This window comes from Ixodes scapularis, unplaced genomic scaffold, assembly GCF_016920785.2.
Source record: "Ixodes scapularis isolate PalLabHiFi unplaced genomic scaffold, ASM1692078v2 PGA_scaffold4__175_contigs__length_147842914, whole genome shotgun sequence".
NCBI classification, from domain to species: domain Eukaryota; kingdom Metazoa; phylum Arthropoda; class Arachnida; order Ixodida; family Ixodidae; genus Ixodes; species Ixodes scapularis.
In genome coordinates this window covers 114,947,173-114,971,329 of record NW_024609879.1, presented here as the reverse complement: position 1 = coordinate 114,971,329, position 24,157 = coordinate 114,947,173, and the positions used below count along the sequence as shown (strand labels likewise).

General features: G+C 47.2%; 1 protein-coding gene across 4 annotated transcripts in view; it reads left to right on the top strand.

Annotated features, from left to right (window-relative positions):
• Window positions 1-21,484, top strand: part of LOC8028566 (serine/threonine-protein phosphatase 6 regulatory subunit 3) — a 54,683-nt gene extending 33,199 nt beyond the window's left edge. For 2 of the 4 annotated variants that reach the window (XM_029992393.4, XM_029992391.4), the window contains exons 16-24: window positions 1,574-1,671; window positions 3,997-4,054; window positions 6,705-6,829; window positions 7,725-7,852; window positions 9,586-9,715; window positions 11,197-11,327; window positions 12,279-12,438; window positions 16,253-16,405; window positions 19,195-21,484. In XM_029992393.4, the coding sequence (XP_029848253.2) occupies window positions 1,574-1,671; window positions 3,997-4,054; window positions 6,705-6,829; window positions 7,725-7,852; window positions 9,586-9,715; window positions 11,197-11,327; window positions 12,279-12,438; window positions 16,253-16,405; window positions 19,195-19,342 (1,131 nt within the window). In that variant the 3' untranslated portion in view covers window positions 19,343-21,484. The remainder of the gene's footprint in view (window positions 1-1,573; window positions 1,672-3,996; window positions 4,055-6,704; window positions 6,830-7,724; window positions 7,853-9,585; window positions 9,716-11,196; window positions 11,328-12,278; window positions 12,439-16,252; window positions 16,406-19,194) is intronic. The other 2 variants (XM_040499626.2, XM_029992392.4) reach the window with 1 other exon arrangement.
• Window positions 21,485-24,157: the final 2,673 nt, after the last annotated feature.

Genomic DNA, 24,157 nt, shown 5'->3' with positions numbered 1-24,157 from the left:
TCTTTTCACTTTGTGTGCCGTGTCATAACTGTGCATCCGTAAATTTGCCTCAACGACACCGGGACTCTAGGCTTCTGTAGGCCTGGCCGACAGAATCCAAGCCGTTTCTGGGGCTGTCCGCTACATGGCACGTATTGAATGTCTGCTTGTGCATTTTACTGTCTGAAATCTTGTGTGAGTTGTTTTAACAACAATTTGTCATAGAATAAAGCTCGAGGTCATGACGGTGTGTCCCTGCTTGGCTTTTTGTTTCAGTGCGCATGTCTAAGGCCGTCCGCTTTTCACGCTTCCTTGCCCGATCAACAACTTTGCGCATGAGGTTGATCATGTTTGCATCTTGGCTTTGTTTATCCAGATAAAGCATTGTGGCAAAGGCCAGATTACGGTGAAATACCACTTGAACAAACCCGAGTGGAGCAAACCATTCAGATGGGCACAACTCTTATAGAATCCCCCACCAAAAACCTCATTGTGTCCAGTGTGTTCAGATGAGTGACCCTCAACTGAATCATTTGTAATGACACTTAGAAAGCAACGAACAGCCAACTCTCCCTCTATTTTTCCTTTCCATTCGAGAAAGGAGGCCCGTTTTCTTTCCGTGGGGAATAGCTCGGAGACTCATTCATATGGCGAGAGGAGGAAAGAAGAGTGCAACAGGGGATGAAGAAGGAAACGGAACCAGTTATCTGCCCAGCTGAAGGCAATTCTTTAACCCTTTGACGGTCTTTTTTTTTTTCCCCAAAATATGTTTTTCAGTTGTCGGGTTTTATTTTCAAAGGAATAGCATAAAGAAATGGTAAATTCACATGTTTTTTTTCTTAATTATTCTAGCAAGAGCACGCACAGTGTTTGCAAGCTGTTGAGGTTTAGCGGCCTCGTATGTAAATATTGAGGAAGAAAAGTGGTCACCTTCCATTTGGTTTATTTTTGGCCTGTCTGCTTCCGTGACACTCCGGCCGGTTCAGGTTTCAAACTGGAGGTACTTTACAGAGTTTCTTTGGCAAATGGTAAGCTCTCATAATCTGAATTCAATACTGAGAAGTGTTAAAAGTCTTAGATAAAAGAGCCGGCGCTCCAATTGCCACTACCGCCAGAGCAGCCGACATGCGAGGCGACCCTCTTGCGCTTATCGTGTGCCGGGAGCGTGTAATTGCGAAGCTATAAATAGCCCCAACAAAGCGAAATACCGAGTGAATATAACATTTATAGTTCGCGAAACACAACAAATGGAAACGCCTCTCGCGGTTTCGCTTTTAGGCGGGCACTGTCAAACTTGTAATCGCAGCCATACATGTATGGCAGTAACCGTCAAAGGGTTGAGCAAGATTTTTCTTCCGGCCCCTCGAAGTTTTCTTCAAGTGGTATTTCACTGCACAATTTACAGAAGACTTACAGAAGACAAGGTGTTGTTACTGATTGTGGTCTGCGCGGGTACAGAAGGCTTTTTTTCCCAGTTAATCATTTTGTAGAGTTTTTACGTCTTGTTTAAATGATCTTGTCGCTTCAGCGTTGTTTGTTTGCATGCGCTGCGTGGTCCGTCGTAAGACTGGGATCCTTCCCTCGCTTTCCGCAGGCGTTTTCAGACTACCAGATGGAGCAGGTGACGAGCAACTTCGTCGAGCAGTTTGGCTTCAACGACGACGAGTTTGTCGAGGCGGACGAGAACCTAGTGTGAGTACCTGCATTTTTTTCTGAAAATTACGACTCCGGCGGCTCTTTCTCGGATTCTGGACGACGCTTTTTTGAGATAAGCACGGCGAAAGGAAATCTAAAACCTGGCTTGCACATTCTGCATTTTACCGTGATCTACCGCTTGTGACGGCTTAGGGTACCACGAGTGGTGTGGGTTGGTTACAGAGGGTGTTTTTGGGAGTTTTATTTTTCGCTAAAAATTTGACGTTTGTCGGAGTTTATTCTTGTTAGATTCTCAATTCCCTGAAATTTTTAGTTTATTATGTTCTCAATGGTTTAAGATTAAAAAAAAAAATTGGGTGCCATGATCTTTGACAAGCTAAAATAAAAGGCAAACCCCATTTTGTTGTCACCTTAAAATTATTTTTTTTAATAAATTTGAATTGATGGAAAATTTATTGGCTAGTGTCATTGTCAGAATTTTTTTTCTGAATTATTTCAAACCCATGGTGGAAGGATGATGCCTACGCATGTCGAAGTGGACTTGGGCTGCCTACTAAGTGGTGCCTGTGTGTCGCCCTGACGTAAGCTGTCGCAAGACGTCATAGTGCAGCCGTACGAACCAGCCTTAACACGATTGGTCGTCGTCATCCCGTGCTGTAGCAGTGGCTGCACGTTACCTGGATTGTACAAGTCGTTCGTTATGGACGCACCTATGTGACGAAAGAAACGCTGTGTTATAGTGTTGCGCGAGTATTCAGGTTTTCGAATAGTAGTTTCGATTAATACGCCTTTGATATTCGCTTCCAGGTTAGCTGCAATATTCATCTTTTTTTAAGTGTTGACCGCGGCGGGTTAGCACCGTTATGCGCACTTCTTACCAGCACGGATGCACTGTGGAGAAGCAACGCCCGCAGAAGTAAGCTACGCGGGGGTTGCATCTCCGCAGTGCCGCAATTAGCATTTAAAAAATTGACCGCATCTCCACATGGTGAATGATGTTGATTGGGGCGAAGCTCTGGTGGTGTTAGTCTGCGTAGACGGTGAGCCGCAGCATGCCGAGCCTTTCGTCCATTTTCATCCATGTCGGAAAAAGAATGTGGGGTATGGAACGTGGTTATATACACATTTGAGCATACGACCGCAGCGCCCTCTCGTCTATAAACGTTGAGCCAATGCATGCAAAGTTTAACGCGATTATATATGCATTTGACTGCAGCGCCCTCTCCTGTATAGACGTTGAGCGGCTATGTGCAACGTTTCATCCATGACGTCCCCAGCTCTTGAGTTACTACCACATCTTGCAGCCCCCTACTCGTCCCGCAGTCGTGGCCGAGTGGTTAAGGCGATGGACTAGAAATCTATTGGGGTCTCCCCGCATAGGTTCGAATCCTGTCGACTGCACAAACATTTTTTTCCTTTTTTTTTTTCATCTTTTTTTTTCCCCTACACGAGCACGTGAGCTCACGAGCACGAGCACCAGCAAGATCAGTGTGAGCACGGACGTCGGACGGACAAGGCTAGACCCTAAGGAGCTTTGCCCCTAAAATACAAATATCGCAGTGGCGTACATAGGAGAAAAGCACACTTTTAAATTGGAATGGCGCACACTCGCACCTAGTGTATTAAAAATGAAATTGAAACATTGTGAAAGTTTATACCGGCGTTGCATAAAATTTTTCAAGATTAAACTGTAGCTAATATGTAGGTAGAGTATACGCTAAGCAGAGATGCCCGTCCAAAATGCATTCACCAGTCTTTTTTTTTTCTTACTTTGAATTTGAATAAAGGATATTTGCATATAGCAAGAGTAATAAATCCCCCCAATTAGGTATACTTGCTGGGCATCTCTATATTAGGTAAAATCTTGTGTCCATTCCGTCGTGTCCTTGCCATTTCAATGTAGGCATTGGACTTCCTGATGCCATAGTCTATAAATGTAGTTGGATTCAAATTAACTTAAAATGGTGAATGGGAACAGCCTTCGCAAGTTCAGCTGGGTTTTCACTTGAGCATTGTGCAGCAGCAGTGCGAGTCTCGGAAAAAATAATCGATATTGGATTCAGAAATATTCAACCAAACCCACCGTTTCTTTCAAAATCAAAATGCAACATTTGCTCATGCCTACTGTTTTAACAATTTCGAAGGGCCGGGAGCAAGATGGGCTTATCTTTCAGGGTCACAAAAATTGATAATGCAAACGGAGAAAATGTAGTTACATCGAGTCCAAAAGTGTTGTTGTCTCGCTTCCCTGAAGGGTGAACCTATCCCCTCCGTTTCGCTGTGTTTTTTGTTTTATTTGTGGAGATGATCATGCTAAGCTTGTGCAAGACTTTCGGCTTGGTTTTACTTGTCTTGGTACAGTGGTCAGTTGGATCAGCTGGGAAGGGTCAACTTCCAGCTTCCTGCCGAGGTGAACATGGTAGGTGTTTCACTTTTTGCACCCTTGTCCGAGAGTTGGGACCCTGCTGTGGCATGTTTCTAAAGCTACTTTTGACGGAAAGCACAAGAACCGCCCATTAGCAGCGACCCGTGAATTTTGGTGACGAAAAACTTTGATAAGAAAAGTCTCTTTGGCGGTCGCGGGATTTTCAATTTGCGTCTCAATAGTAGGGTCGTGTTTGTTAATAATTAGATGCAAAGACTTTTTTTTTTTTTTGCTCAAGGTGTCATTTATGTTAACGGTCCGAACGAACAACTGCAACCCTAGTTCGAGCCATCGGCACGAAAAACAATGCTAGTCGCCGTTGCATGCACGGGGTCAACTACCGTATTTACTCGCATAATGAAGGCTTTTTTTTTCCTGAAAAATCGACACATTTGGGAGGTGCGTTCATTACGCGCGGTGAAATTTTTGCATTTACACATTTTGCGCAAAAATGTCATTTTAGCTGCCAATATGACACGGCAGTGTACTGTGGCGCATCTCCACTAACAGAGGTGCACCCACGGCTAGTCGTGGGAGTACCAAACGAACCATGCTCTATAAATGGCTAACCCTTTTATGGCGCTTTTGGCGTGCCTTTTGCCAACGGCAGAACACCCACAAAGCTCGCTGAGCATGGGGAGCGATGCAACCATTCTTAGGTCTAACCATTTTCACGATTTCACCGTGTGAAAGCGGATCATAGACAAAGGCATGTTTGTCAACATCGGTGCATCCGATGGGCGAAGCATGTCCGGAGCTGGGTTATTCCTCGACTCCAGCTTTGTAGGCGTGCATGCTGCTTGGTTTCACTGTTGATCACTGCCGCAACTACGCACTTGCAGCCATTGCAAGTGCGTGTACTGCTATGCTTGGTTTGGCTTGGCCTGGCCGCTTGGCGGCAAAAGAAAGTTAGCTTGGTGGGCTTGGTGGTTAGCCGAGCTGGACACAGTATGAGACTCGCGGGGCCGCGAATCTCATACTGCATTTTTCCCCTTGTGTTCATTATGCGAGGGGGAAAAAAACAAAAATCAAAATATGGACGCTCGTTGTGCGGGGTGCGTTCATTACGCAAGTAAATACAGTAACGCGATTCGGACGACACTTGTAAACAAACCCTATTGGCCGCTCTGATGCCTGGAATTCTTGTACAGCTGGGAGGCCTTTGTAGACCGAACCTACCATGTGACGAACGCCGCTACATCGTGAAATAACGCCTGCCAGTTATATAGGGGTTCTGCACTTTTGGTCTGTACCAATGAACTCCGAAAAGTAACCCCGAAGTTGGTTCTATCGAAATTGGGGAAAGCCTAAAAATAGAAAGAATTGACCCTTCGTGGGGCGAAATTATTTTTCTGGTGCTTCATCACGCGTCGACCCACAACGTGGCCCGCACTTAAAGGGGGCACTAAACAAACTTCTGCAACAGTCTATCTACGGGATATGAGCATCCCAAAAAAAACATGCATTACACGCGTGCGTGGCCAGCTTTTCCATTAAAATCGGTATTGGCGGTTGAGTACCTTGACACTATCGCTAACACCAAAAAATGCTGTAAAAAAAAAAAAAAAAAAAAAGTTTGAAAAAAATTAAATAAAACTGGTTAGGTGGCACAAGCTGCCACCCAATTCAACGGGTTCAGCCTTATCCATCTATCCATCCATCCATCCCAACCCTTCTCCTCATCGGACGGCACCCTCCTGGTTTCAGCAATAGTTCCAAGGCAATTGAGCTTTAATGCCGATTTTAATAGGAAGTTGGCCATGCACAAGTGTTATGTTTGGTTGTTCTTTTTGGGGGGGGGGATGCTTAGAGCTCATAGATTGGGTTGTGACCATGAATGGACTGTCGCCAAAAGTGTTTTAGCGCCCCTTTAACTTTCCACGAGGCTGGTTGTTCCTTCGGGAACTGGAGCCGTCACCTCGTTTCCTTCTCTCAAAGATTTTGATCTTGAGGAATCCCCATCTGCCTTGGACGGTAGCTGAGGGGCCCTTCCCAGTTTTGGTGTTGACACAGTGGGGCAGTACCGGAGCCTACGGGTCTCATAAATGACGATGCGCACGCTGCGCAGTGTTTAGCACATACTTGTGCATCTGTGGGTGGCTTGGGTCTTCGAAAATGGACCTCAAAGGCCGAAGTACGGCCTCGGTTTTCTGCGGGGAAGATGATTTTCTTGGCGCCCTTCTTCCCGAACTGCGAAAGGTGGCGTGTTAGGGAAATTCGAAAGGTGGAAAGCGCCAAGTGGGCATCTGCGCTTAATCTTAAGAACGCTTTACTTGGGAACGGGAACAATTGAGGAAATATCAGTGTTCGGGGAGCTCTGGGGAAGCCTTGGGATCCTAGGAAGCAAACCCATGCTTTAAAGGTTGGAAAACCCTAGCCCGTGTCCTGTTATCTTAATAACTCCCAATGAACACCAGTTCTTTCTCTTATTTTTTTACTCCAAAATTAGACATTAGGAAACGCAGAACAGATTGAAAAAATAAACCTCAAAAACACAGAACCCTAGTTCTATATATTGCGAGCTGAATCCGAAAACAGCAGGCTTTCTTTTTAGTAGCAGAATCGAGCTTTGATGAGAGCCAGGGGTGTCCCACTGAGATTGAATCGAACCGTGTCCTCGGCCCCCTTTCCCGTCCACCTTCAGACCAGCGCGGCACTGTTTGACCGGGTTTGTCGAGAGAAGGGGCAGACGCTGGACGACGCCGACAGCGACGACGACATCTGGGAGGACAAGGAGGTGGTGCTGTCGCCTGCCACTCGTGCCCAGAGGTGCGTGCTCAGCCTTCCCCTCTCGAACGACATGCGGCCGAAGAATGCACATTATTTGCAAACCCTTCGTACTGAGCAGACGGTTGTTTGTGCTGGCTCTTTCAGGCTCGTATTTAAGTAAGTATGCATGGCATGCTCGCTGCTCGTCCCGTTGCTGCCAGGCCCTTTCGATTTGTGCGCACCGGCCTACGCCGTCGCAAAAAAGTGTAGCATGGTGCAGAAACGTGCTGGGCAGGGCTTCTGATATATGTCTTAAAAGAACACTAAACCTGGGAGAAAAAAATTTTTTTCCTTCCTGATTGGGACAGGCATGTGTCAAAATAAATGGATGTCAAAAAAAAAAAAGTTTTTGCAATTGTTTGTTACAATACGAATTTTTCGATTTGCAGGCGAAACCAAAATTGTCCCCCTGTAGGATGATGACTGTACCAAACTAATGTGCGCTCTGAGCTACAGCAAACTCTGAGCACATGCAAGTTGTGTACAAATGCTATCATCATCATCATCCCACAGAGGTACAGTTTCGGTTTCGCTCGCAAATTGAAAAATTCGTACTAAAACATAAATATTGAGCAAAAAAAAATTTTTTTCCCACAAACATTTTGTTTTAAAATTTACCTGTGCTAACCAAGTAGAAAAAAATATTCGGCAGAGGTGTTTAAGACTGCTTACTTGTAAGAATGCAAAAGCATTCCTACAAGCAGCACATTCCTACATGCAGCGTGCCACGTCTGTTTAGTGTCCCTTTAAAATATGTTGCGCTCGTAAATAGAATACAGTGGTGCGCACCGAGTGTAGTTGATGCAGGCAATGTAGGTAAATCAAACGAGCCTACTGCCATGCTCGTTCTAATTGATGGTTCATTGTCGAGACCGCGCTTCGATTGGACGCCCAGGCGGCTGACGGACGACAGCGAGGAGCCGTACAGCAGCGACTCTGACGAGGAAGGTGGCGCCACCCAGCCCGCGGTGGTGGCCAGCTCAACCGACGAGGCTAAGATGGACATTGACCACGTCGTCGACCGTGAGTAGGCCGGCGGGTTTATCGGACCTCAGGCATATTCCAAGGGGTGCATTATTATGCGGGGGTGCTTGGTCGCCGAACGAAGAGAATCTAGAAAAAATTATATGAACACAAATTAATATAGAATAGGCAAGAATGATAACTTACTCTTGGTTGCAAGCAGCTCCTTCGCACAGTTTGTATGACGACGGACAGTTAGCAGCGACGAAGTGCCGGTGGCTGTCATTTCACCGGATAAAACCCTTTATTGGCAAGATATATCAAAATTGTTTAAAATATTTATATTTTAAGATATTAATGTTTAACGAGACAAAATAAATGAGCAGAGCTGAAATTAAAAAAAATTGCAATGTAAACTTGCAAGTTATGGCTTTGTTGTCTGTGGGCAACACCAGGCAAAAGTCTGAAAGGGACTCTTTCCCGCAAGCTTTATGGATCACTATGAAATGTCAATGTCTGCGCATACGATAGCCTCAAGTGAAACGGTTGCCTGTCAAAAAATATCAGTAGCAAGAAAGAAAAAACCTATCCATATTTTTTACCGTTCCACTGTTCTTGGTCGCCGCATATTTGTATGCCAAACTTCTTTGTTTTTGTCAACTACTTGCGCGTCTTTTCACTAGATGGTGCCATAGTTTCGTTCTTGAAGACTGTTGCCAGACCACTAGGTAAAAAGAAATGGTGATAAAACCGAAACTATTCAACAAAAAAAAATTATGGGGTTTCTTGCCTGTAGGCAACACTGGTTAACAAAGGAGTCCATGGACATGGATGTTTGGGGGGGGGGGGGGGGGGGGGGAGTTTGAAGTATGTCGTACAAGACAGACGGTGACCGAGGCACGTTTCTTTTCTTTACAACGGTCCCATCACGTTGGTCACACAAAAACTCTCTGCAGACATGTTGGAAACACACAAACATATGAAGCAAACACACTCGAGGTGTGTGAGCAGACTATTCAGGCGTCACTTCCGCGGCGAGTGCCGTGCCTTTTGCGGGACGTAGGAGCAGCTTGACTGGCCGAAAGCAGTCAGTCGGGCGTGTCGAATTAAAGTCGCAAAAGACAAACAAAGGCCCGGTAACCGCTGTCCGAAGTTCGTCGGATGGCCCGGTGTGGTTTTAAATTTAACCTCCGTCAAAGTCCGACCGCTCTTAATTTTTCTTCATCTGGGCGTAGGTAGTCCGCAGGCTACACAATTCCTGCCGGCATTCTTTGCTTACATCGTGGGCTTTTTACCTTCGGTGATGCTTTGGACATGGACACACATTCGAAGCACAGTGGAAGACAAAAAGCAGTTGCTAGACGCCGGGTGTTCGAAAGGGATGCCCTGCCATCCCTTTCGGGTGCCGTTCTGGGTTGCCTGGAGGTCTCCAAATGCTTATTTGACTTATTTCTCTATTATAACCGGCACTAAATCAAATACATAACGACTCAAAATTAATAAAACATCATAAAACCGAAAATCACAATTTTTGGAAAATATTGCGGTGCTTCGACTCGTATCTCTTCTTAACGGATCTTGCAGTTGCGTCATTACCACCCAATCCCAGTTGGCCATTAAAACTTGTTTAATTTAGTGACAAGTGGAACGCTTCGAGAATGTTTGGCGATGCTCGGGTCGTCTGCCCTCCGAGCACGTGACAATTGGGATTCTTCTTGTTTGTGCGCAAAGATTTTTGTGTCGGCCGTAGTTACGGGTCGTGACGCTTGTCTCCCACCATTGCATCTGCGCAGCAGATACGGTTGCCATGGATACAACGAGTCCCTGGGACAGTGCGACCGCCGTCGCCGCCCCCGACGCAGAAGGCGCCGGCTGGGCGTCCTTCGACAACTTTGCCAACTTCAGTGCTGCCAACTTCGAGACGTGAGTCCCTCCCTGGCTGTTGGGGTCACCATAGGGCCAAACACCCGCTTTACCTACACCAAAAGTTATTTGAGCCTGTTTCGGCGAGATCCAGTGCGCTCGGAGACGCGCGGAATCTTTGCAAATGGGCTGGGCACATGCTGTGTGGATGCAATGTTGCATCACTTAGCGCCATGTGACATCACAGAGTCGCATGATGTCGCATGTCGTCAGGATGTCGTACAACGTCAAGATTCGTTTGCTAAACTTGGCAGCGAACATAAGTGATGCCCTATGGGGCTCTATTGCTTATACGGCCGTGACCGCAGTGAAACGAAATGTCTCGCTTTTCTCGTAAAACAGAGAGTCTCTTGCACATTACTCTAATAAAGTTATCGATTACAATTACCACCAATTAAAAAGTATTTTATTAGATTACTCAATTACTTTAGAAGAAAAATAATTGGTTACTTCACTGAGCAACCGTTACTTTGCTGATTACTTCAGATTTTCAAAACGACGGATTTTTCTGCCGGTTTGAAAATGAGTCTTTTGTACTGTTCATTATTGGGTTAAAATTGACGAATTATCAACATCCTATCTTAATTAACCAATTTTGGTAAACCAGCCTCTTGTCGAACACTTGGTTTGAAGATTTCTTGGTGGGAAACCTGTACTATAAACAAAGAGCACCATTTGAAAAGGAGGGTAAAATAGTAATGTTTACGTGCCATTTAAGTACTTCCAAAACAAATCGGATTACTGTTACAAATACTTCTTAATAAAAAAAGTCAAATTACAGTCTAAGCTCGTTATAACAGACCTTGATTTTAACCAAGATTTCGGTCTGTTGTAAGAGGAGTATGTTGTATACAGATATGAAGTTGAGTCAATGGTGCATAGAGGAAAACCAACCAAACTTCACAAATCAGTATATTATATCCAAATGTCTGTTGTAGCCAGGTCTGTTATAGTGAGCTTAGACTGTATTAAAAGATTGCTCCAAAAAGTAATCAATCACAAGTAATTTGAGTACTCGTAATGAGTGCAGTGCCAGTCTGGCTATAGCACGTTCTGCGTTTATAACTCGGGCCGAGCCACGCCACCACGTCATTGCAGTAGGCTCGCGCAAATTTCGGGACCTTTCCAGCATCAATTTGCGTAATGCTACTCTTCGGTTGGGTCTTTATACTGGACACTAACTGTACTCCAAGTTTTCGCAATGCATTTTGAGGTCTGCCGGGTCGATCGGCTCCGTCGAAAGTGCTTTTCGCCAGGCACTGCTGCACTCCGTAGAAGCGACACCCATCGAGCAAACATGGCGATCCTGCATACGTCGCGTTGCTGTAGATTGAAGAATTTTGTTTTAAACCATTTCACGTTTCGAAATGAAACAGGAGGATGTAATCCGGCGTTGAAGCTAAAAGAGGGGGGTGCCACAGCGTGGGTTGAGCGCAGAGGGCCGAGAGATTCCAGCGCCAAGTCTCACGTCCTCACTGCAGGGTTGCAGACACCACGACGCCGGCGCTGCCTGTCGCCATGGAGACGGCGGAGCAGCCACCGCCGGCTCCCAGTCCGGCGGCTTCGGCGCCGTCTCGGTCCGCGGACGAGCCGGACTCTTCCAAGAAGCCAGGTGGGACCGATGTTGGTGGAATCGTGGGAATGAAGTCGCATCTCGTTAATGTGGATGCCTCACCGCACAGACAAATGTTTTTGGGACAAAGTGGGTAAATACGTGGCTCTGCGTCCCGTTATTATGGACAATTTTGGGGGGGAGAACGGAGGCGTCTACGTTGCTGAGACACGAGTGTACTACTGCTGCACGTCGCTCCGAGGCTGTCTTGGGCTATTTTAGCCTGTCGGAAGTCTTTTCCACGGCTCGACCAGCGAGCCCTACCAGACGTGACTCCCCGCGTCTTCTGGGGACCAACTTTGCATCCCCTGAAATTCTCGGAAATAGCGGTACAGTCTAAGCACGTCATAACAGACCTTGATTGTGACCAAGATTTCTGTCTGTTGTAAAACGTGTATGTTGTATGCAGATATGAAGTTGAGTCAACGGTATGTAGAGGAAAACCAGCCGAACTTCAGAAATCGGTATGTTATATCCAAATGTCTGTTGCAACCAGGTCCGATGTAATGAGCTTGGACTGTACTTATCAGAGGTTCGGAAGAACAAATTCACGTCCGAGACGCACATTTTCCTTTTGTTGTTACATGAAATTGGCACATTTGTTCTGTTGATCAGCCGAGAGAAGCAAAGCGAGAGAAAGAAGGAAAACAAGGTGGCTGTGAAGGGGAAATTGAGCTACGACACACACCGTCTCGGGATTAAGATGTGGTTTGCTTGATCTAGCAATTATCATAATAATGCACCAACTCAACTCTCCGGCATCGCACCACTGCGGTGGCGCTGCTGTTGACGCTGCCGACGCGCAGGCGCTTCACCTCACCCGAGTCTGGTTTCTGCGCACTCGCAGTGCACACACTTGGTGCATGCAAACGCGGGCTTGTTTCTAAACGGCGCGTTGATCTATAATTTTAAAACGTTTTTTAAAAAAGAATTACATATTTTTTGTTGCAGATGCAGTCCGGCTCGAATCGTCTAGCTCCAGCAACACGGAGGTCAGCTCCGCCGAAGCGCTTCCACCAGCTGCAAGATCTGCAGAGCCCGTGGCTTCGAGCTCGGCTGAGATCAACTCCGCCGAAGTTAGCTCGTCCGCAGACGCCAACAAGAGCACAAGGTGAGCTCTCGTGCGCCGTCATTGCCGCGCTTAAACCGCGTATGGTGGAATGCGGCTGCAGTTCTCGGGACCCTGTATGATTTCAGTTGCATGAGGAGACACTGGCTTAAAAATTATTTTCTGAACCACTTGTATGATTGGAATGAAATTTGCGAGGGATATTGAGGACCACATAGGGTGTGCAAACTTTGACATCTCTAGGACAATTTTCTTAAAAGCCAGACATTTATGTATGAAGCTGTGGCACTCTTCCCTAAGGAATCTATGGTATGCAAATTAAGCCAATAAACCACAACTTTATTGCTTGAATATAAAGTAGGCAGTGTAGGACTTCAGGCTTTCTAATTTATGTTATTAAAATGCAAATATTTATAAAAGAAAAACTACTTCCTTAAATGAGTAGTGTTCTCTTTGTATACAGATTTGTCAATACATCACTTTTTCTTCATCATAACTTTACGTAATGCCAAATAAAGTGGATGGCCCGATTCCCTGGTAAATTTCAGTTCATAAATTTCTGGAACAAGGCATCGAAATTCTCTTGCCATCGAGCAAAAGATTCCTTCATCCGAAGTTTGTAGCAAAAAAGTGAAGCGGAGAAAAATGGACTCAAACATTAGGACCCTTTACTTTATTAATTTATCACAATATGCATCCTTTAAAAGGCCCCAGCAGAGTACTGTAAAGTTCCAAGAAAATGTCCGCCCGCGAGAGATCGCCTATCCCGTTTTTCTGGCTAAATATCGTAACAAAAAAATTCAGAAACATGGCTACCATAGGACGTCACACTATGTCCGATGGGAATTGCATGAACCGCACAATTTGCTGTATCGACACGTCTGACAAGCGAGTTCATAGCGGGTTCCCGCGTTTTTGTCTGTAATTTACACGCGCGACATCGGTTCCCGTGACAGGCAAATTCGTAGCGGGTTCCCGCACGTTTATTGCACCATAAAACTTGAATTTGCTCCGTCCTCGATTTGCGGTATTCATTGTCGTGAGATGCGAGTTCTCGGCGGGTTCCTGCGGGTCTTTCGCACCGAGAAACGCGAATTTTCTGCATCCACAACCTGCGGTGTCCACGATCTGCATACACCACGTAACGCAGGAAGTGATCGCGGTGTCTGCAATCACTTCCCGCATCACGGGGTCTTTAGCCGGTGCCAGGGGGCTTATAATTAATTTTTGACAAAGTTTCGCTATGGCATCCTCAAAGATAGCCGACCCCATGTTTTTCACCATTTATCTCTTCATTTCGGGTGGGCCTTCTTTTGGAACTTTACGCTAGGTCCATCCTTTAGCTGCCTGTTCTTTCGTCTCTTGAGTACTGCTTGCAGCATCCTCTGTTTGTGGCCCACTTGGAAGACTATGCCGTGTGCCTTTTGCTATGTTGCTATAGTTGCTATGTGCTTCCGTTTTGATTTTAAGACCTTGGATGCACGTCCTTGTCAAACTTTACTGCATCTGGTGACCCCCAGGCTCTATACCAGTCTCGAAAAACCCCTTTCAAAGCCCTTATGGCCCAAGTAGAACTTGGGTATGCAAGTAGAAGAGCTGTCTCAACCCTTTTTCGAGACATGTAGTCCGTCTTCAAACACCACATCTAATCTAGAGCATTGAAGGACGCATTTTCATTTTGGCACATCTCTCGAGAAGGTCATGCCAGGTTAAATAACTGTACAAAGAAACCAACTCATCTGCAATTTCCTTAGAGCAGGCAGGGCTGTGCAGCTGTGGCTTTCCCCTTGCCTCCAGTGATGCATAGTGGTTGCGATGGCACCATAAATCTTTTCTTTGACGGCAGACCTGATGCTGGGGATCTTCAGTAGTAGGGGTAAGAGTGCAAGAGGCTGCTAAACACGCTTTGCTGCATCGCCTGGTCTTTTGGGGCATGCACCTTCGGCACATATGCATAATAAGTTTGTAAAACTTTTTCATGACCAGATTGGTCAACCGGCATTGTCCACCAAGCCCTTTTTTTTCCTTCAGGGTCTACGATCAAGAGTTGTTCGCTCGCCACGTCCGTTGCGGACGGACGTTGCGAGCGTTCAGGATTGCTAACCCTAATCACTTTTCTCCGGCGATGAAAACGCGTGAAAATTCTCATCCTTTATACGGTACGCGCCAGTAATACCTTCAACTTGAGCACAGGCATGAAATGCTCCAGATAAGAAATCCGGGCGTTGTTCAAAAACACAAATGCTTAAAAAGCACCACTGTAGTCGAAGTAAACAAACACGACGACACGGGCGTTTCTTCCGTCTTGAGAGTGCCGCCACAACATCGCCCCATGAGTAGGTGGATCTTCCCTTCTAGTGCGTGCTGGGTTATCATAGCGACACACAACGAAAATTCACAGTCAAGGATAGCGCTTTTACACGGAACAATGAGCTTCCTCTACGTCGACAATCACAACCGACGCCATGTTCGCGGATAAAAGCAGCCGGCCCGCGACCGGCATGCAACGCGCGCGAATACTTCTCCTCGACTTGCGATTGGTCTGTCGTTGCGGTTGTTTCCAACGCAGCGGAGGGACACACGCACGTGAACGACACATGCGTGCGTCCTTCCATCGCTATGGCAACTGAAGCCTCTCTCTTCGCTTCTCCCCGCTTCTTCGAGCAACCTCCTTGCATCGTGAGTGCCGCTTGCTGCTCGCGCCGTTATCTAGTGTCGCACAAGGAAGCGTGCTCGCAGCTCCGGTCAGTCGGCGCGCTGTTCCAAAAACCGCACTATAACCGGTATTTCCCTTCGCGCACCTGCATTTTAAGCGGTATGTAAATACATGGAGTTCTATGGGGGGCGAACCAGTGGTTTAAAAAAGCCGTTACGTTATAAGTGGTCTATACTGTATGTGGCATTACTTAACAGCACGCCATTGCCATGCTTGGCTTTGAACAGACGCATTTGGAAGTAGTTTTAGTTTGATATTGTGGAACTGCACAGAATACTCACTCACAGTAGCCGCTGCACTTCCACACTCGCCGTCAAATATCCTGTGCTACCTTGTCAAGACTAGCACAACTTCCACAGTGCTCCAATGCTGTCAAATTTGTGCGGACACGTGCAAACACTACCCAAGGCAAAGCCACGCGCGCTCTCACAGCACCGCGAGTGCTATGCTAGCCTCGACAATGTAAGCGCAGAATAGTTGGCGCCAAGTGTGGTCACTCTCTAGCGGCTCCGCTTCAAGAACAAGAGCTTACTTCTCCTGGCTAAGAAAAGGAAAGTTGACAAGATGCTTGCGCAACTCGTGAGCGAATACTGGACCGTAAGTGCGAACGTCCGTTTTTCCAGACAATCGGACGAATGTTGCGTGTGCCTCTGGAGGTAGCCGTTCAAGGCCAGCTTCTCTGGCTGTTGTCGCAGAGGCGGTATGAATCTCATCGCATCACGCAGCATGCACGCTTCTCAAACGCTGTTTGCAAATTGTCTGCTTGGCGGAGGCAACTCCGACCTGGGGTAGTAAATGCGAAGCCATTAGCCTGTGTTGGATTCCCACTAGGATACAATCCGGCTCTTAGCGTGTCTTACAAGTAGCGGCAATGTACCAATCCGCAGTGCTCGTACCCTGCGCAACCCTCGGAAGCAAAGGGCGGCGCAGCACTCCCTTGTGGCACGTGTCTTGCACGTTTCACACGACAACGGCCGTCGGTACTTGAAAGAAATATGAAGCGTGAATTTTATTGAGGGGCTTTATTTGGCGGGAAAGAGCACGGGGCTCTTGGCTAGGTGGTGTAAGCTGCTGCGCAATTGAAACGGTTAGGCCTTGCGCGTCTTTCCATCCGTCGTGGCACGTTCTCTCGTGGCGCAGCGGAGCGTCGGAGGAAGGTCCGGCGGACTCTTCACCCGCCTGCAGCGCTGCGATGGCGGCGTCGCCCCCGCCCGCTCCGGCGTGCGCCAACGGACCCCTGCCCTCCCCGTCCCCCCCGGGAGACAAGATGGCGCCCCTGGACGGCCCCCACAGGTGAGCCTGAAGAAGGACCCTGTCCCATTGGCCGCATGTCAAGCAAACGCCACGCTGGACCGTAACTCTTTGTCGGCAAATTTTAAAGGGGTATTCTGGCAATTCTTTTTAGCTACCCCAACTGCGGTAACTATATTTTCTGAATTCCCAGCCTTTGCCGTTTCCGGTAGGCTATTTAGTATGAAGGAGATTCGGAATGGTTGTTGTGATATTGGAAAATGAAAGGGATGCCAAAACGAAGTTCCGAATGTACCCGCGCTTTTCGGTGCGGTGGTGTCACTGGTAGGCACGCTTACAGGTCGAGCGGGCGGCTTAAGGAAAGCTGCTAGTCGAAAAACGGCCATGTTTTGCAAAAAATATGATTTTGGATTTTATGGAGTTTTATTATTTTTCAGTCTATATATTTGATGCATAAAAATAATGAGTGCAGGTTATGATTGTGAAATTGGTCGAATATGCATTGGAAAACCACCAGGCAACTCAGAACGGCAGGAATTGGAGCCATTTTTCTCTGCGTGGTTCTTCAAGTTGTGTAGTCGCCCGCCATCACATTTGCATTGACAAGTAGACATAGGCATCTCCTCTCCTTTGCAGTCTTCCGTAGCCTCAATTTCTCACTGAAATTTATTAACAAAATATTATTTTATGCACCACTAGAGAGTGTAGCTACACATCTCTAGTAACATTCGAATATGTTTTTCTCTTTTGTGTAACTTTAGGGCATCTTCACAGTTTGTGTGCAAGAATTTCTGTTCTTAAGACTCTCCTATCGCAACCAAATGTGGCATGCATATACTTTAGAATTTATAGAATGCAAGTATCTAGGTTTGGTTAGAATGTATATTTTTATATTTGTGAAATGAAAGAAGTGTGCGTCGGGCACATTATTTTTCTTGTTTATAGCACTCACTGGTTTAAAATAATTAAGTTAGTTTATTTTACTAGGCTTTTTTAAGTAGGTTGCCATGCCTCACGTGTGCACAAGAACATGGTTTTGCTGCATGTATATTCCACTGAGAACCTAAAAACAAAAGCCAAAACAAGCCATATCAAATCTAACACCATATTTACAAAGAGAAGATTCAGCATTATAAACTGTGCAAATTTTATTTCAATATCGCAAATAATAAAAAAAAAATAATAAAAATTTTCTTTGGCACGCAGAATATGCCGAGCATTTGTTACGTGCTGCTGCGGGGGTGCTGTAACGATGTTCCCATGCATTCATTTGACACCATGAAACTACTTGTTGGGAACAAATTCTGTAGTTCCAAGAGTAAGCCCCTGGCTGCCACTGGCATCACTTTTTCATAATTGCCAGTAGACTTTCGGTTTAGAAAAAAAACTGAGAACCAAAACTGTAAATGTAATAACTTTGCAAAAAAAAAAAAATTGTTTTGGCCTAAGATTTGGGTTACAAGTTTAGCTGTGTTTGTCGGTGTGTTTGGTCAATTTCGAGGCACGTCAAGGCCATGGAGAAAAAACTGGAGTACCTCTTTAGAGCGACAGCTTTACGTGAGAACCCAGCGCAGACCTTGCTTGCTCGTGTTGGTTTGGAGGGGGGGCGTAAGCAGTAGGCTGACACTTCCCTCTGCTGGGTGGGAATGGGAGCTGTGCGATAGAGTAGGAACTGCGTATCACACTCAGTTGCACTCCAACTTCAACTGCAGTCGGCACTATACAATCTGATGGGGCTGATCGAACAGCTCCAAAAATGCATCTTCAAGGTGCTCGTCGTCTTTATGCGTCTGCCATCACGGTTCAACCCAATCGTGCCCGGCGAATGCCCGTTATCCTGCGCTTTCTTTTTCCGCGCGCGACTGATTTAGTTTGCGACAGCAAACGCACGAAGAGGGCGAGCGCCGATGCACTTTGGCACTGCTCCAACGGCCCCATCAAATTGTAGCGTCGTCTGCAGTCGGACTTAACACAGAATGGAGTATTTCATTATGTCCCGAGAGATAGCCTGCCCTCTGACACAATTTGCTATTTCTTCCGAAACTCCAAAAGATAGCCCACTTCTAGTGATTGCAGGTCCCTGGCCAACGGTGACCTCGGCAAAAACGTTGTTGATTATCTACGGCGGCAGATAAGCGACCATTGCTGACTGGGAAGGACGGACGTCTTTGGTTCATCGCCCCCATCTTGCGATCGCAAGTTTCGAGGGTCACAAAATTTAGAACCAGCATTTTGCCAACTGTTCTGTAATGGCGCATCGAAAGTTAGCCAGCACATTATTTTCATCCGATTTGCCATCAATTTTGGTGGGCTGCCTCTCGGAATATTACGGTAGTCGAATGGACCTAGTGGCTGCGGAGGCATTCCACAGTCTGCCCGTGTGTGTGTGTGTGTGTGGTGGAATTTCGGAGATGATGCGATGCCCCCATAGAAGAGGACTAAGAGAATGAGAAGTCCTTTATATATTCACAATTCCTTCGCCACGACGTGTGACATTGCATGTCGTTTCGATAGCAAGGGGCCACTCGTCAAGGATCCTGTCGAGCGTAATTGCCCCTTCGTGTCATCCGACGAAAGGTCCGAGCCGGACGAATTTCTCCGAAGTCTCAAAAACCGGCGAGCGTCTTTCATCCGCGTGTGTTACCGCCAAAACGTGACCAAGTTGCTTTCATCGTGTCTACAATGCCTTGAATACGTCTTTGACCGGTCTGTTTAGCATCCTGTCCTGTCCGTGCATGGACAGGACAAGAGCCAACAAATCTTGACGACTAATGCTAGATGTCCCTGCATAAAGTATGAATGAACACAACCATTGCCGTCTCCTTTTCCAGACCGGACGAAAATGAGTGTGACTCCGCGACCACCGAAGCCGGTTCTGCCAGCGTGCCGTCGTTGTCAAGGTCTGACACCACTCCAGCGGCGGCGCCGACGACACGGCCACCCGCACCCCCACCACCCGTGCAGAACGGGCCACTCTGAGCCGAGCTTACGGAACTGTTGCCGCCAACGTCACGGCGAGCAGAGTGGCGAAAAGTCCGTCTCTCGACATCATCGAAGCCTCCGTTTCTCTTTGTCATCGGGGAGCGGGTAGAAGACCGTCGTCGTCGGCTCTAGAACAGTCGGTCGTTCGGCGACCGTTTCTTTTTCTTTGTAGGTTCGATTGCGGCGACAAAGACGAGGGAGCGCGGGTTGTGTATCCGGCACGAACCACGCACGATGCGTGTGGTTTGCTAAGAGAGCTCATCTAAGCCAAACGGGCCTAGCACATACCTCGCTCGTAGTGTGGTTTGTGCAGGACGCATTCTGTGCTCCGTCATCTTGGTCGGCGTTGTCGAGTTTTTTTGTTTTTTTTTCTCTTCCCTTGCACTTTGTGTTTGTGTGTTCCCTTTTCTTGTCAAGTGCTCGTGGGTGAGAATGCGCACGAAAACTGCTTTTCGTGCGAGTTGTCCGATTGTTTTTGTTTCTTTATTACCGCTGCAATTGTTTGGTTGCCGTCGCGGAGGATAGCGTTTGTCCCGTACGAGAAAGGAAAGAATTAGCCGTCTGTGCTCAACTTTTTGTTTTTTGCACCACCTTAATTTGCGCCACTTTGAGCGTTTTTGATTTTGATACATTGTTTATTGCCACGGCTGAGTTCTGTTTTAGAAGACACGATCGAAACCGTGCAAAAAGGATTCCACTTTTCCTATTTTTCGTCACGTGCTACACCGTCGCTGCGTTTTCACTTTCGTTATGGTTGCATTTATTCCTTAGGAAAACACAGAGTAGCCTTTACGTATGTTTGCTTTGTCATTATTAGACATTTTATGTGTGTTTTTTTATTTAAAATAAAAGGCAGTATTAGAAACCAGACCGAACGTACCGATGATGTTTTGAGCTCTTTATAATTATTTTTTACTTTTCATTTGTGTTTTGTTGACTGCAACTTGACGGCTGTAGGCGGAGATAAAAATTGACCATGTGTGAAAGCAGGCATCAGTGACTGAAAATATTTTGCCTTTGTTTTGTTTGAATCTTGGAGTGGTTGCGACTGAGCTATGCAAGTGGCACTTTTCTGCAGTTGACTTGGGACTCGCGTCACCGTAGTCTTCGTCGCGTGTCTATCAACGTTCTACAGGTCTCGTCATCAAACCGACTTAGTCTGTGCAGAGCTGCAAGCCATTTCGCTTAAAGTATAATTGTGCTCCGAGTACGTCAGTTACTTATGGCAACACAAGGTGCAGCGTGCGCGTTTCAGGCAGACAATTCAACGGTGGCCCGCACAAACTTTTGTTACCTGATGTAGCAAGTTTTTCCTCTTTGCAACATGGTCATTTCTCAAAACTCTTTTTTCGCTCTTTCCTTTTTCTTTTTTTTAGTCTTGGTTCTTGCTTATACTTTAGCAGACGGGCACACTTAACCGCGGTTAGGTGTGTCAGACTTAACTGCGGTTGAGGATGTCAGACTTGCGTCCTAAACCACGGTAATGTTTAAGAAGGGTTAGCAGTTGCTGCCAACTGTACTATAGTACACGGGCACCCTTAAATAGCAGTTACGCCCGACCTCATTCACATTTAACTGTGGTTAAGTGCGCCGGTTTAGCTAGGGTATTTGTTGGCATAGTTGGATGTTGCTCAGAAGGGTCAGGCGCTCGAGAATGGCTTGCGCCGACTTGGCGCGTTGACGGAGTGTCCAAGTCACCCGCGTTTGTAGGTTAGCAGCACGCCAAACGTAGCCATCATGCGAGGCAAAGTCGAATGTTGTAGCGGTTTGTCCGTTTTGCGAGGCAGCGAGGTGCGCCTGCTTTGCTTAGACTTTTTTGGTTTGTTTTGTTTTTGAGCAGGGAGAGATTTGGAAGTAATCTCTTTCTAGCGCTGAGGTGGCGAAGTGCCTTTCACGCACCGGCTGGCGAAAAGAACGAAAATGGGCCGACAAAAGCGTGCGGACGACGACGACGGGAGGGGAGATTTTGCCGCGGCTTTTTTTAACACTTGCTCGCGCCCCTGGAGAGGGATATCCCAGTCTCCTTCCGTTCCCGTACTTTTCCCGTACTTCGAGCGTTCGTAGTTTTGCCGAGCAACTGAGGGGAAGGAGGAAAGCAGACGATTGCAAACCGATGCAATAAAGCTTTGGAAAACGCCGGCTCTGTGCCTCGCCGCTCATTTTGTGTCTTCTTATGGGCGGAACATTTCTGTCCGCCCGTAGCGTGCATAGCTGAAGCCGGGCTGTGCACGCACACAAGTTGATTTCAAGACAACGACAAGTGCCGCCTTGGACGCCAAAGTTGGGGTTGCACTGCTCGCACATCATATAAAGGACAGTGTTCGCTGCACATACGATGCCAGAAGTATCTGCGGACATGCCTCGAGCACGTTCGAACCATGTTTGCCTTGTACATGGGTATGCTTAAAAGACATCTGCAGACGGTTTATTGGGGGACCGTACAAGGAAGAAGCACTGCTCGGACAGCGTCTGCAGACTCTCTTGTATGAAGCGGTGCGACCTCGGCCGAGAGGCCCATTCATACATGCGCCGCAGCACAACCTCAGTGCCATTAGTCAGGGCCGGAAATAGCGTTCACCTTGTTGGTGCAGTGCTGATGCAGCTTGAAGTTACTACATTCAAGTCGGCACTGTGATGGCACTGGTCTCGGTATTGATTGAATGCTGCAATGCATTTGTGAACTGGCCTTAACTGTGCACATTCTGGAGTGGAATAAAATTAATGGAATGACTTTACAGTTATGGGCTGCATGGCGTTGCAATTTTTGGTTTTATCGACGCTCGAGTTTGTCCTTAAGGTAAGGTTTTAAACCAATACATCTGTTCTGGTCTTTGTGGCAGTTGGTGGCATACCTTGGCTATATGAGCCTTTTGGTCGGCAGCACTTGATGACACGTAGCGACTGCATGCACTCTAACTGCACTGACCTTGTTGGCTTTATTAATCGACCACCAATGCGCCGCGCAAGTTCGTCTCTCTTGCGGGGGTTGTGGTGACGTCGGAACGTCGAGCCCCGATTAACTCCGAAGGATAGTGGGTAGACCTCAAAGCAAGCTGCCTCAAAGCAAGCTGCCTTGAGGTGTTCCCACTATTTTTTCAATCGGAGCTCGGTGCCGTTTTGTTGGCACCGCAACTCCTGCTCAAGAAGCAGACGACTTGCTCTCCGCATAGGTGCTGGAATTTTCTCATTTTTTGCAGAGCTGCTTTAAAAATAAAATGGAGGATCATAGTACAACTAATTACGTATCACCAATTGCTAATAATCAACGAAATCTGAACATGTGTAACAATCCTTGCTTTATTTGTCCATATATTAAGCTCTGAAAGGACCGGAAGCGAGACAGGCGTTCTAAACGACCTCGAAAGCCGCCATGGTGGTGACAAAGGACGACAGCGTCGCAGCCGCCGCAAAGGCCAGTTGCCAGTGCTGGGTGATACGCGGGGGAAAGGGGGTGGGGTAGGCCGCGTTCATTTACGTGCCGTTGTGGCTAGGGGCCCATGCAAGGAAAAGTAGCCCTACAGACTGCACGAACTTAAAACACTCGCGTACGCAACCATCGAAGCGCTCCTTTCCTGCAGACCTTGCCTGGGCGCTGCCATCTTTGTCCACTGGGCTCTGAAACGCGTTCTGAGCGTGCGCAGTACCTTTCACGAAATATGAGACACCGCGCATGCGTTCATAGCGAGGTGACTCGGCATTTCTCGGCTTCCTACGCACTCGTTGCCTTTCACCGTACTTTGATTTCGCATGCAGGTGGAGGCTCGCAAGGTACGCTGAACCTTTGTATCGGCAGGAAGCTCCCGCTGGACGCAGGACAACTGAAATACCTGCCCGCCGATCTCATCCTGTCAGTTGCTGCAAATTAGATTGAGATCGGGTACCACAACTGGACAGCAGCTTATGTGGACAAATGGAGTGCTAGGCCGCAAACAATCCTACAAGCGCAATACCAATGCTTTTCATTCTCAGGCAAATGGACCCTCCGTCGTATAGCGCTCTATGCAGGCACCGACTCGAGATTCACTGAGAAGGTCTTAAACGCTCTCCGTCTCGGCAGTTGAGATTATTAGAAAGCGGAAATACATTTAAGTCAAGTGTACCGCCAGAACCTGAGGTCCGCCATCTTTTTTTCAAACTTGGCGCGCATACTTGGCAACGCTACCATGAAAAAAAAAGTTTACTAGCAGCTTTCACGTTGCTTTTTGGAGAAATATGGCTCGTTAGACGGCAAACTCGAATTATTTGGGGCCCTCTTTAAGTGAGCATCGACCGGACAGCGGTGACGAACATTTCGGGAACTGCAAAATCTAGAGCACGAAGCGCTGCCTCCCCCTGTCAATGTCATTTCTCCGCAGGGCAGGGTCGTGAGGCGGCGAAGCCAACTTGCGGGGGCATCGCTCTCAGTTTCAAACTAACCGTTTCGCCGCGTGCATTGAAACGAGGCCCGACTTCGCCTGTCTGCGCGTATTTTGCGGGTGAGTCTGTGAGGCTTCTTTTGCGACGGATGCGGTTCTTGGGCGAGCCCGCGTTTAAGCGAAATTGGAAACGAGGTCAAACTCAATTGGTGCAGCGGAACCCCACTTCCCGAGGCCTAGTGACATAGAAGGGCCTCGAGTGGGGAAATATAAGCGCGCTTCCCGCGCGGAATAGTTCTTTTTAATGCTCTAAAATTATCACCATTCATGAATTTATTGCCACGTAACTTCTAAAAATCCTCTCGACGTGACGTTTTTGCGTTAGTGCAGGAACGCGCGGGCTCGGTCGACCGATTCGAACGTTATCGCTCGCTACACTTTGTTAAACTAGGCGAAT